At 39.8% G+C, this 12,211-nt stretch overlaps 1 protein-coding gene across 1 annotated transcript in view; it reads right to left on the reverse strand.

The window, feature by feature from the left end:
• Positions 1-653: 653 nt before the first annotated feature.
• LOC137502886 (origin recognition complex subunit 1-like) overlaps positions 654-12,211 on the reverse strand; it is a 69,304-nt gene continuing 57,746 nt past the window's right edge. Inside the window, exons 10-12 of the mRNA XM_068230069.1 lie at positions 11,448-11,609; positions 11,236-11,360; positions 654-1,318 (exon numbers count right to left, since the gene is read on the reverse strand). Coding sequence (XP_068086170.1) covers positions 1,155-1,318; positions 11,236-11,360; positions 11,448-11,609 — 451 coding nt within the window. The 3' untranslated portion in view covers positions 654-1,154. The remainder of the gene's footprint in view (positions 1,319-11,235; positions 11,361-11,447; positions 11,610-12,211) is intronic.

A 12,211-nucleotide genomic window follows, 5' to 3' on the forward strand; every position in this document is an offset into this window, starting at 1 on the left:
AAATGACACGTGTCTGTACGGTGATGAAGTGAATGCTTTGGTATTTGCAGATGATGTGGTGATTTGGGGAAAGGGAGAAAAGGAATTACAAAGGAGACTGGACATTTGGAATGAAAATCTCAAGGAGTTGGGAATGGTAATCAGTAAAAAGAAAACTGTAGTCATGCACTGTGGAAAACAGAAAAAGAGAAGCCAAGTGAAAATAGACGGAGAACGGTTAGAGAATGTAGAACAGTTTACATATCTGTGAAGCATTATTAATGGAAGTAATGAAATCTATCCTGAATTTAATAACAGACTAAGTAAAGGCACAGCATTTTATCATCAAGTTAGCGAGCTTTTATGGGATGACAAAGTACCCAAGAGAACGAAATTAACATTATATAAACAGTATTTCATGCCAAACATACGGACTAGAACACTGATAACTTATAAGAGACAAGATAGTAAGATCCAAGCAGTAGAAATGACATTTTTAAGAACATTGGTTAAAAAGACAAGAAGAGATCGAATTCAAAATATTAAAATCAGAGAAGAGCTAAATATAGAACCGTTAGTATAGAACATACAGAAAGCAAGACTGAGATGGTTCGAACATGTAAAAAGAATGGGAAAGAAACGAGTAGCAAGAAGGGAATTGGAAAGAGAAGTTAAGGAAAAGAGATCAGTTGGAACACCTAGAAGAAGGTGGATGGATCAGATCTGGAAGGACATTAGAGAAGCTGGATTGGATGTGGTGTAAGTAATGGAGCAGGAAAAGTGGAAGGACAGAAAGGAGTGGAGGAGGCATGTTAACCACACCCAGCTGACTGGAGTGGGACATTGATGATAATGATGTGCAGTTTTCAGAATTATGACTACTCGTGAAAATGAAATGACATAATACAGCTTTTGTACATAATATAGCTCTTGATAAGAGCAATTCACACTATCAACAGTAAAGAAATACAAGATAAACATGATCAGTTCAACACAGCATAAGAAAAACTATACATGGAATTGCAATGTATAACAATATTGTACTCAATGATTACGTGTCAAGACTTTGTAAAATCTGTGCTAAAAGTTAATACAATACGTTTCATCACATGAAACCAACTAAACCCGTTTGTGTTGCACAATAGCACAGTGGTAGCCCATCTTCACAGCACAGTTCAACCTCCCATCTCCTTGAGTGTGTAGCGGACATCCTCGGGATTGACGTTGAGCAGTAGCCTCTGTTGTATGTCGGAGCGCGAATGTTCCGTGAGCAACAGCCTCATACTGCCAAGAGAATTGCAAGCCTTCATAGCTAGCGAGACATTTGGTACTTCAAGACCTGTTGATACACAAACGCTAGTTAGGTAATATACAATACGGGAAACAGATTTTTAGTACTACCAAAATCAGGAGCAAAATAGTTCAAACAAGAGGTGCTGCGAAGATAGAGAAAGGATTAACTCAACATGGGACAAAAATCTTAAACTGAAAACAAAAAGTGTGTAAGAGGTTGTAGGTTTTCCTAGTGTGGAAACAGCGATGGATTCTCTGTCATACCTTTTGTATTCCATTTTTCCAACTCTGAAGTATTTATATAACTTTTAAGGTGTTTTGTTGTTTCTTAGTTTCTTAAACGGAAACGCATGCAATTCACATCCTCCCCTAAGGAGAGCTTAACCCTATGCTGTTCCTAACCCTCCAAAGCGCTCGTCACATATGCGGTCATTAGAAGTGCATTGGCAGAAATATTGCAGGGTCTTGTGAAACCACGTTGCATTCCAATGACTCGGCAAGGACTCAGCCCCTTGTTGACAGTCTGTCCTGAGTGTATTTCACAGGAAGACCAATGTTGTTTCCTTTAAAGGGTGACATTTATGCTGCTGCATCTATTGGGATTTAAATGCCCCTGTCAGAAAAAACAGTAATTCCGGTTAGAGATTATTTATGATTGTTGCCGTAAGACCTATCTGTGTCGGTGCGACGTAAAGCAACTTGTAAAAGAAAAGAGAGAGAGAGAGAGAGATTATTTATGTTAAGAGTTCCCATCATGTCATCTGTCGTCTACTTTTCATGGAGCAACATTTGAAAAGATTGCAAAACTGGAGTATGTTCAAAATTAGTGGAGATAGTAAACTTTCTAGTAGAGGGTTCAGAATAATATTCTGATGAATGTAGTAGTGATAATGGTTCTGAAAATCATGAAAAACGTGAACAAATATTGTATGAAGACCAACGGTCAGGGCTACAGAGAAATGTTACTAGTAATATCACAATAATCTTTCTTATGAACTGGAAATATGGGAAAACAATGCCGGTTCAAACCACTATTTATCTTCCAGGAGTTGAAAATTTAATTATTTCAATTATTTGTGGAATGGGAATTTTATGCACTTGCAGTAAAGCAGACAAATATTCATGCCGAATATTTACCAAGAAAAACTGGCACTGTTGATAAAACCTGTCAAAACATTATGCTAACCATATATGAGTGTATGTAGGTGCTCTAATTTATATGGGTTTGTTTGTTTACCTGAAATTGACTATTATTTCCTAGGAAGCTTTTTTTTAAAATTGGCTTTAAGTCGCACCGCCAAAGATAGGTCTTATGACGACGATGGGATAGGAAGGGCCTAGGAATAGGAAGGGAGCGACCGTGACCTTAATTAAGGTAGAGCTCCAGTATTTGCCTGGTGTGGAAATGGGAAACCATGGAAAACCATCTTCAGGGCTGCTGACAGAGGGCCACTATCTCTCAGATGCAAGCTCGCAGCTGCGCACCCCTAACCTCACGGCCAATTCGCCCGGTTAGGGACTTTTGTCTGTGCCCATTAGTAAGGCAGGCAACGGCACTGAAATGGTTTAGGAAACTTGGGCAATATTTAGATTCAAAATTAAGTTGACTACAAACATATATGCATTGATCATTTAGAAACAAAATGCAAACAGAATTATATTCATATCTTTATTTTTTGACTTCTACAAGGGCAAGTCAATAAGTATCTGCAATTTTGCTCTAATTGTCTTTAGGTTGCCTCTATGGCGTTGTGTGCTCACTAGCCACTAGATGGTATCGTTGTCTACTTTTGTGGTAGGTTTTAGCGTTATTGGATCACTACAGCTTGCACTGTTGCGACGTAAAGATGGCCGCACTACTGTCTGTTTGCACCAAGGAAGAACAGCGTTCCGTAATCCATTTTTTGTGGTCTGAGGGTGTACCAGGAGTGGAAATTCATCGAAGACTTTCAGGACAATACGGGGACAATGTTTTGCCACAGCAAAGTGTTTATCAGTGGATTGAACAGTTCAAAAGGGGTCGCACTAACGTGAAGGATGAGGAAAGATCCGGGCATCCATCTGCAGCCGTAACCAGTGTTGCCAACTTAGCGGATTTTCCGCTAAATTTGGCGGAATTAGAAGACTGTCGGCGGAGAAATATATCATTTAGCGGACAGCGGATTTTTTGGCGGAATTCTAGATTTATCATAACGGAATTTAGCGTTTTATCCATTGTGTGGTTTAAAAAAAATTTCTACGCCAGTCTCTCTCCGAGCTAATCTGTATTTCTTGTCAGGAGCTAGCAGTCACATGAGGAAAGCATGTTATTTGGATTTGATGTTATGAGATCATGGTATAATAAATTTGTAATGTGTGGGAAGAGGGTACTTATCTCTTAGTTGACGAATGACGACAGATAATGAAACTATTTATATTTATGCTATGACGGAAGACCAGCTAATGAACTGGCCTGTTCTGTGTGTGGGCCTTGAGGTAGAGGATTCACCTAGTTTGCAGCATGTACTAAAACGCCTACAAGTTTTAGCTCGCCGCCTCACAGGCAGGGGGGCAGCACGGGCGACCCACGTCCTAGCACTAGCACAGAAACAGACGAGTCCGCCTTTGAACTCTTCGACGTGAATGAGGACGACTAATTGACTTTTTAAGAATATTCCTCTCACCAGTCCCAGTGAAACTCAGGTGAGTGTAGATATTTACTTTTACTATTATTATATCCGGCTCCATGGTTAAATGGTTAGCGTGCTGGCCTTTGGTCACAGGAACCCTGGGTTCGATTCCCGGCAGGGTCGGGAATTTTAACCTTAATTGGTCAATTTCGCTGGCACGGAGGCTGGGTGTATGTGTCGTCTTCATCATCATTTAATCCTCATCACGGCGCGCAGGTCGCCATGGGAGTCTAATCAAAAGACCTGCATTTGGCGAGCCGAACTTGCCCTCGGACACTCCCGGCACTAAAAGCCATACGCCATTTCATTATTATTATTATTATTGCTCATTATTTGAGATCGGATTTCTTGGTGGAATTTTAGTAGCATTTAGCGGATCTTGAAAATATAAGTTGGCAACACTGGCTGTAACTGTTGTCAATATTGAACAACACACGAGCAACTGCTGATGACGTGGCAAACCATATGGACTTTAGCCATGGTTCTGCTGTTCTTCCTTGGTGCAAACAGAGTGTGGTGTGACCATCTGATCTGATAATGCTGAAACCTACCGCAGATGAAGACAACGGTGCCATCTAGCGGGTGGTGAGGACACAACGCCATAGAGCCAACCTAACGACAATCAGAGCAAAATTGCAGATACTTCTTGCCTTGCCTACGTATGTTGTTTACTTTAAAGGGTGACATTTATGCTGCTGCATCTACTGGGATTTGAATGCCCCTGTCAGAAAACATAGTAATTCCAGCTGGGCTGCCGACCTTAAATGCGGACACTGACGATAATGTCCTAATATCTCACCGAACATTGCAATCACGTGATGTTACTTTAAAACATCTTGATATTACATCACTTCATAATGCTCAGTTCTACTGTCAACTGACAGCAGTAGCTTTCTTGAAGTCAGCCATTATCAATTACTTCAAAATTGGAGAAATGGACTAGACAAAGTTCAAAAGGGGATCTGCACATACAGTAGAGTTTACAGAATTTACATTTTGGCATCAAAGTATCTAATTTTCTGGATTAGGGAACCGAATGGAGAAGGCCCCAACTCAATATCTTTAACAGTCAAGGAGTTCAAAATTTTTTCCAGTAGGTTCTCCGAGAAACTCACCACCTGAAGACTTGTTTCAAAATCCACTCAGCCAAAGATTTTGACTGACATAAAAACTGTTAAAATCAACCTGGAAGAAATATGCATCAACATATGAAACTTTAGCCTTTTATATTGATGACGATGGTGAGACATGGAGAACAGTAACAAATTCCACTACGACTAGAGAAATATGTAGCTCGTAGAGTGGAGAGACTTGTTGTAAGGCCGATGACCTTCGATGTTAGGCCCCTTATAACAACAAGCAAGACTTGTTGTAGTTGATGGCCAACCAGCCCTTTGCGTGCATATTCTGTTATGGTTTCTAAAGAACGTGAAGAGTTTGTGCTAATCTCCCTAGGGATGGGAAACAAGTACAAGTTTTGAGAAGCCTGAACACTTCTGGATGGCTTGCAGACAGACATGCATCTTGAGAAGCATAAGCATTGATATCAAGCGACACACCGAGAGCAATAAAACATTGTGAAGTCTCGGCCAACAGAAGTAGTTGAGAGGGCAGTTGGCCTCACTGCTTCCACTTACTTGTGCCAGGCTCCTCACTTTCACCTATCCTATCCTACTTCCCTTGGTCAACTCCTGTTCTTTTCCGACCTCGATGCAATTAGGTTGCGATGGTTAGGGTGTCTTTCATTCTCACACCCTTCGTGGCCCTTGTCTTTATTTGGCTGATACCTTCATTTTTAGAAGTGTCGGATCTCTTCCATTTTTCTCTATGATCAGTATTAAGAGAGGCTGATTCCCCGGTTATATTTCCTCTTAACTCCTTCGCTGTCTGCCTGAGTGGTGGTGGTGGTGATTTTTATTTTAACACGAAGTACAACTAGGTAATCATCCTCTCTAAACAAATTAGTGGAAAAGAAATTTAAAATAAAATATATATTCAATGAAGGAATTTGGATATGCAGTACAAAATAAAACAATGGAATGTGCATTCCCTGAGTAACAGTACACTTCTAATTTATACAGTAGAACCTCGATTATATGTTCCCAGAAAGTACGTTTTACCATATTATTAATCCAAATTAAGTGGTCCTGCTAGCATCCTGATTACCGTATTTACCCGAATAATCCCCCGCCGTAGAATAATGCCCGCACCCTCATTTTAGAAAGGCTCATTTTGAAAAAAATGAAATGAACTAAAATTCCTTTCATCGGAAGAGTAACTTAGGCATAAACAAATATTTTGTATCACTCCGCAAGGTCCACGTGGTTTTTACGCAAATATCACTGCTATGAAATATATTTTCTATGAAAATGAGCAAGTAGGTCTACTTACGTCACAGGTATTTCATTAATCTGAACTTGCAATAGGCTCGATTCCCTGTAGATGGGAAGGTTCATTGTCTCTTGCATCACTAGAATCATCTCCTAAATTACTTACAACTTCGTCACACTCCACGTCTAACGCCCGTAGGCGGCTGGAATATCTCGCTGAAAGATAAAATCACATCGACGAGTAATATGATCAAGATTATGCAATTAATAAACGTCCTAGATGGATAAAAGAACGTGCGACATATTTCCAGGACTACGGCGACTCTAAATTTCAGACACATTTTAGGTTATCTAAAGCTTCTGAACATAACCTGGAATTCCCAACACATAGGTAGGCCTAAAATGAATTCTCGATTACAGCTAATATCTTGTACGGTATACGACTGGGTGACTTTTAACGAAGAATGAAGGAATACTGACTTATTTTTTGAGTGACGTACAATGTGTAGGCTATAATTGGTTTTTCTTATTCCCTTTGTTAATGCTTTCTGCCACCAAGTTCAATAACAATTCACGCTCTTGGAAAGTCATATTAGGCTTCTTTCTCAGTTTCTGCTCAATAGCGGACATAATTTATGCAAATTATTTGCAAACCCTGAATGGAATCAAAAACTTGTTTACAATTCGATAGTGGCGGCAGCACATAGTCATTTGTTTTCAGTATGTCAGTATGAAAAAATGTGGTTCAAACTGAGATTGAAACAAAAACTTAGTTTTGATAAACCGTGATAATAAATTCTGTGGTGAAGACAGAAGTGAGCGTTATCCGAAATAATGACATATCCGAGTTTTGAAAATCTAAGATAACAGCAAAAGTTACCGACGTTGGTGAATACGGGCCTAAAACACTTTTCACACGTTACTGGACAGTAACACGACCGATGGTGGATAATTCTTTTCGTGCAATGTAAACACTTGAAATAGACACACCGGCAAAATCTGATGTTAGTTTTGCGATACAGTAAAACCTTGTTAATTCAAAGTCTTTGTAATACAGAAATCGGACTTCCAATTATGTGATTAACAGCCATCTTCTAATTCAGAAATGCCAATCGAAGTGAGTGAAAGTGCAGAAAGCTACCCCTGCACGTTCCGGAAGACGCGTTCTACCGTGATGTGGAGAAATTTTGAATTTAAAATACCCTGTAAAATATGGTACTATTTAAAAAAAATGTCGTCAGTTTAGAATTAAAAGTCTGAATTGTTTTCTGTTTAAATATGACATATGGAGACAGTTTTCTTCCATCTATGGTTGGACAAAGCATAACTGTACACTCAGCATCGAAAGCTAGGTGAGCTAGGAGCATGTTGGCAACGTTGACGCAAATAAAACCCGCACCCCAATTTCGTGCCTCAAATTTTTTTAAAAAATGTGCGGGGATTATTCGCGTAAATACGGTAAATCACGTAAAAATCTTGCATTATCCGTTTCTCAAAGAAACGATTTCCCGCATCAACCATCCAGAAATTTCAGTCCCATCAACGCTAAATCCTCGATCACGCGTTTTTCAAGAAACTGTATCTCACGAAAGGATGGCTACGGCATACTTACGAATCTTGGTGTTAAGGTCCTGTCATTGTGGTAATTTGAGGAAGTACAGTACTGAAAAAGCGATCGGTGGTGAACTTGCATAAGGGGCCATCTTAGCATCGCATTCTGGTGGTATTGTGTAGAGAATCCTCAGAAATCATAAAGTAGAGAGTGTCCACAACAATCGGAAGGAGACAGAGCGCATTTCTGCAGCTCTAATTGAAGACGGAACGAGTTTCGTTCAAATGTTAGTACTTTTAAAACCGTCTACATTATGTCCAGGGTTAGATGTTTATTTTTTAACATTTTTTTTTATTGTATCGCCGAACAAGCTTTTGGCACTTCCCTCAGGGCACTGGGCTTTCAGGCAGGAATCGAAACTGCTCCTTCTTAAGTAACACAAATTTAGTATTTTAATATTATCGTACACAATTATGTTATCGAGACCAGGCCAGATGTTGCACTTTACATACATAAAGCCATGGAAGGTTTCGGGATTGCCTATTACTGTTTTGGTCCTAATATAAGACAGGGAATTTCACGTTTTTGTGTTAAAATGTTATAAAACCGCAATCATTTTATTTGAGCATGTTACATTTCAATACTTTGTATCATTTTGCATTCATATCAACTTGTACAGCAAGCGCGCTTTCCAGATGAACTCAAGGTCGCGAATAACCGTAATTTCAGAAATGTTAATGATATTTGTTCTCTCTCTAATTTGACTGTAATTAGTGATGGGCGGAATTGCATATAATGCATTCGTGAACTTTAGAATCGATACTTAAATTCGAAACCATATTCTCGAGTCAATGCAGGCTTAATTTATGCGTACAAGATTTCCATAAACCGACTACGAACAGTATACCGGTGACCAAATTACAATGGAAGATTAAAAAAAAAAAAGGGATTTTCACCATCATGTTGGGCGCTTTTGTATCTAATGTGCTTTATTTTATTAGATTATATAATTAAAAACTATTTGTGGTCGACTGTTGTTTGGCTTGATGTTACGGGTATTAGATGTCTGGCTCCGTGGCTAAATGGTTAGCGCACTGGCCTTCAGTCACAGGGGTCTCAGGTTCGATTCCCGGCAGGGTTGGGAAATTTAACCACCATTGGTTAATTTCTCTGGCACGGGGGCTGGGTGTATATGTCGTCTTCATCACCATTTCATCCTCATCATGACGTGCAAGTCGCCTAGGGTGTCAAATCGAAAAACCTACATCTGGCGAGCCGAACATGTCCTCGGACATTCCCGGCACTAAAAGCCATACGCCACTTCATTTCATTTTTACGGGTATTAGATTTTTTGAAGAGTGGCTGATCAAAGTTGCTGAACTGAAAGAAGTTTTCAGACTAAATTGATGAAGTTTCCCCTGTAAAAATGAATGTAAAGTTTCGAGATTTTTAAGTCGTGTACTGGTAATTAATGTTTGAAGCCGGCACAGCGGTCTAACTTGCCTGGTAGTTTTTAGAATACTATGGGGAAAGCAAGGCAGTCTGACTAAGACAGTCTTCTTTTCTTCTTCTTTTCCTGCCGCTTTTTCCCACACCTGTGGGGTCGCGGGTGCGAACTGCGTCGCACATGTGGATTTGGCCCTGTTTTTACGGCCGGATGCCCTTCCTGACGCCAACCCTCTATGGAGGGATGTAAGCACTATTGCGTGTTTCTGTGGTGGTTGGTAGTGTAGTGTGTTGTCTGAATATGATGAGGAGAGTGTTGGGACGGACATATACACCCAGTCCCCGAGCCAGAAGAATTAATCAGAAGCGATTAAAATCCCCGACCCGGCCGGGAATCGAACCCGGGACCCTCTGAACCGAAGGCCAGTACGCTGACCATTCAGCCAACAAGTCGGACAGTCTGACTAAGACAGTGAAAGAGTTAAAAACAACCACCACTACCACCACCACCACTGCAGCTGGCCTCCCTAGCCAACTACTGAGGCAGACAGCAGAATTTGTCATTTCAGTTGAACCTGAAACTTTGATTTATGGTAGACGGGAAAGATCTGCACCCTTCTGTTCATAATTTATGGAACGTAATTTATTTTCATTTTTGTTGTAATAAAAGCCATTCTTCTTCACTTTCGACTGTGGGGCTCTTCATTCTGTCAAAAGTAATTCTGTATAACAACCTGTATTAACAGATTATACTTGAAAAAGACAGTCAATCAATTACTACTGGTCTGCATTTAGGGCAGTTGCCCAGGTGGCAGATTCCCTTTCTATTGTTTTCCTAGCCTTTTCTTAAAATATTTCAAAGAAATTGGAAATTTATTGAACATTTCCCTTGGTAAGTTACTCCAATCCCTAACTCCCCTTCCTATAAACAAATATTTGCCCCAATTTGTCCTATTGAATTCCAACGTTACCTTCATATTGTGATCTTTCTACTTTTAAAGACACCACTTAAACTTATTTGTCTACTAATGTCATTCCATGGCATCTCTCCACTGACAGCTCAGAACATACCACTGATGATAAAAATGTTGATTCCCATAGGGAATGTTCAATAATGGACCACTATATGGGTATTGCATACCACTTAGTCGGCAAGCCTCCGTGGCTCAGACAGCAGCGCTTCGGCCTCTCACAGCTGGATACCATGGTTCAAAAATCGGTCACACCATGTGAGATTTGTGTTGGACAAAGCAGAGGCGGGACAGGATTTTCTCTGGGTACTTCGGTTTCCCCTGTCATCTTTCATTCCAGCAACATTCTACATTATCATTTCATAACATCTATCAGTCATTCATATATCACTTTGGGAGTGGCGACCCCATTGTAATAATAGCTTATATATGGTTCATTCATTACATCCCTGACCCGGTCAAAGACTGGAAAACAGGTTGGAGGTTTTCATTTTCATATCACTTAGTCGAGTAGCTCATCTCCTTTCTCCCAAGTCTTCCCATCCCAAACTTTGCAACATTTTTGTAACGCTACTCTTTTGTCGGAAATCATCGAGAACAAATCAAGCTGCTTTTCTTTGGAATTTTTCCAGTTCTACCATTTAATTAATGTCTTAATTCTTAAAGTTTTTCAGACATATCATGTATTGACCCCTTAAGTTGAATGTTCTTATAAATAGAATACATGTCATAATAAAAGATTAGGAACACTGGACGAACAAAAGGTGTTCCTTTTGATGTTGCTATCTTTCTGTGTATTTGTGTGTTTCTTTCCATTAATAAGTACTTGAATAGATCTACATGTTGCAGTTTTGTATATCTGTCATAAGATTCAACCCTATGTTTCTTTCCAACTTACATCATTTCAGACTTGGAAAAGATAATTTTTGTATATATGCTAGAATGCAAACTTTCAGTGAAGTGTACATTTTAAAATAAGAACAAGTGAAACATACCGTCCAGTACACACAAAGCACCCAGCATCTTGTACACCTTGAAGAAGCGAGTCTCCTCTATTCCCGTGCGCTCCACTTCTGTCATTACTGCTTTTAGGAACAACAGTTCTACCTCGCTGCAAGCCCTGTACAACATCAAATCAGATCAATAAATTTTGTATCTCGTACCTCATGTCGTGGATGAAATAATAGTAAGTGTATGCAATTCTTACCGAAGTGCCTGCAGCTTGGATGAGGAAAGCATTTCCCTGACAGCCACATCAACGTGGGATATGGACACGAGAACGTCAGGTCCGTCTAGCTCCGCAAGCTCCGTGGCGCGGCGGCAGATGTCGAGGGCCCGCCTCGCATCTCCGGACACAGATGCCACTTTTCTGGAAAAAGAATTGTAACCAATGTTACGCCCACTTCTCATTTTTTATTTGTAACTAATGCAAAGTATGACAGAATGCAGTACAGAAAAAAAAGTGCACAGTAAGATGGTATCACCGAATACAACAGCTTGGTTATTTGCTGATAATATTGTGATATGGGGTGAGAGAGAACACACAGCACAAATTCAGTTAGTGATGTTATGAAAGACTGGGGCATAAAATAAGTAAAGACAGGAGTGAAACAAGGGCGGTGACAAGGAGATCGAGGACTGGAAGAGGCAGAATAAAGTTTTAATTCTAGAGTATGTTGCTGACGCAAGTCTTTTCATCATTTCAGAAAAAATAATCATGGAAGTATTCACTGAACTGGTAGTATTTGAAGTGTAAATCTCATTTTACAGGGAATTGCTTTCTTTCTTAATTATCTCCATATTACCGTATTTACTTTACAAAGGTGAAAAAATGAGAGTATCCTCCTTATTCAGTACACCATATTCTAATATGTTGTAATTACCGTATTTCTGCAAATCCAAAACAATGTTTTCGCTCAGAATTTAATGTGAAAAATCACGGGTCTTCTTGCATTTGCGACGTAACAGTAA

This window comes from Anabrus simplex, chromosome 13 (assembly GCF_040414725.1).
Source record: "Anabrus simplex isolate iqAnaSimp1 chromosome 13, ASM4041472v1, whole genome shotgun sequence".
Lineage (NCBI taxonomy): Eukaryota > Metazoa > Arthropoda > Insecta > Orthoptera > Tettigoniidae > Anabrus > Anabrus simplex.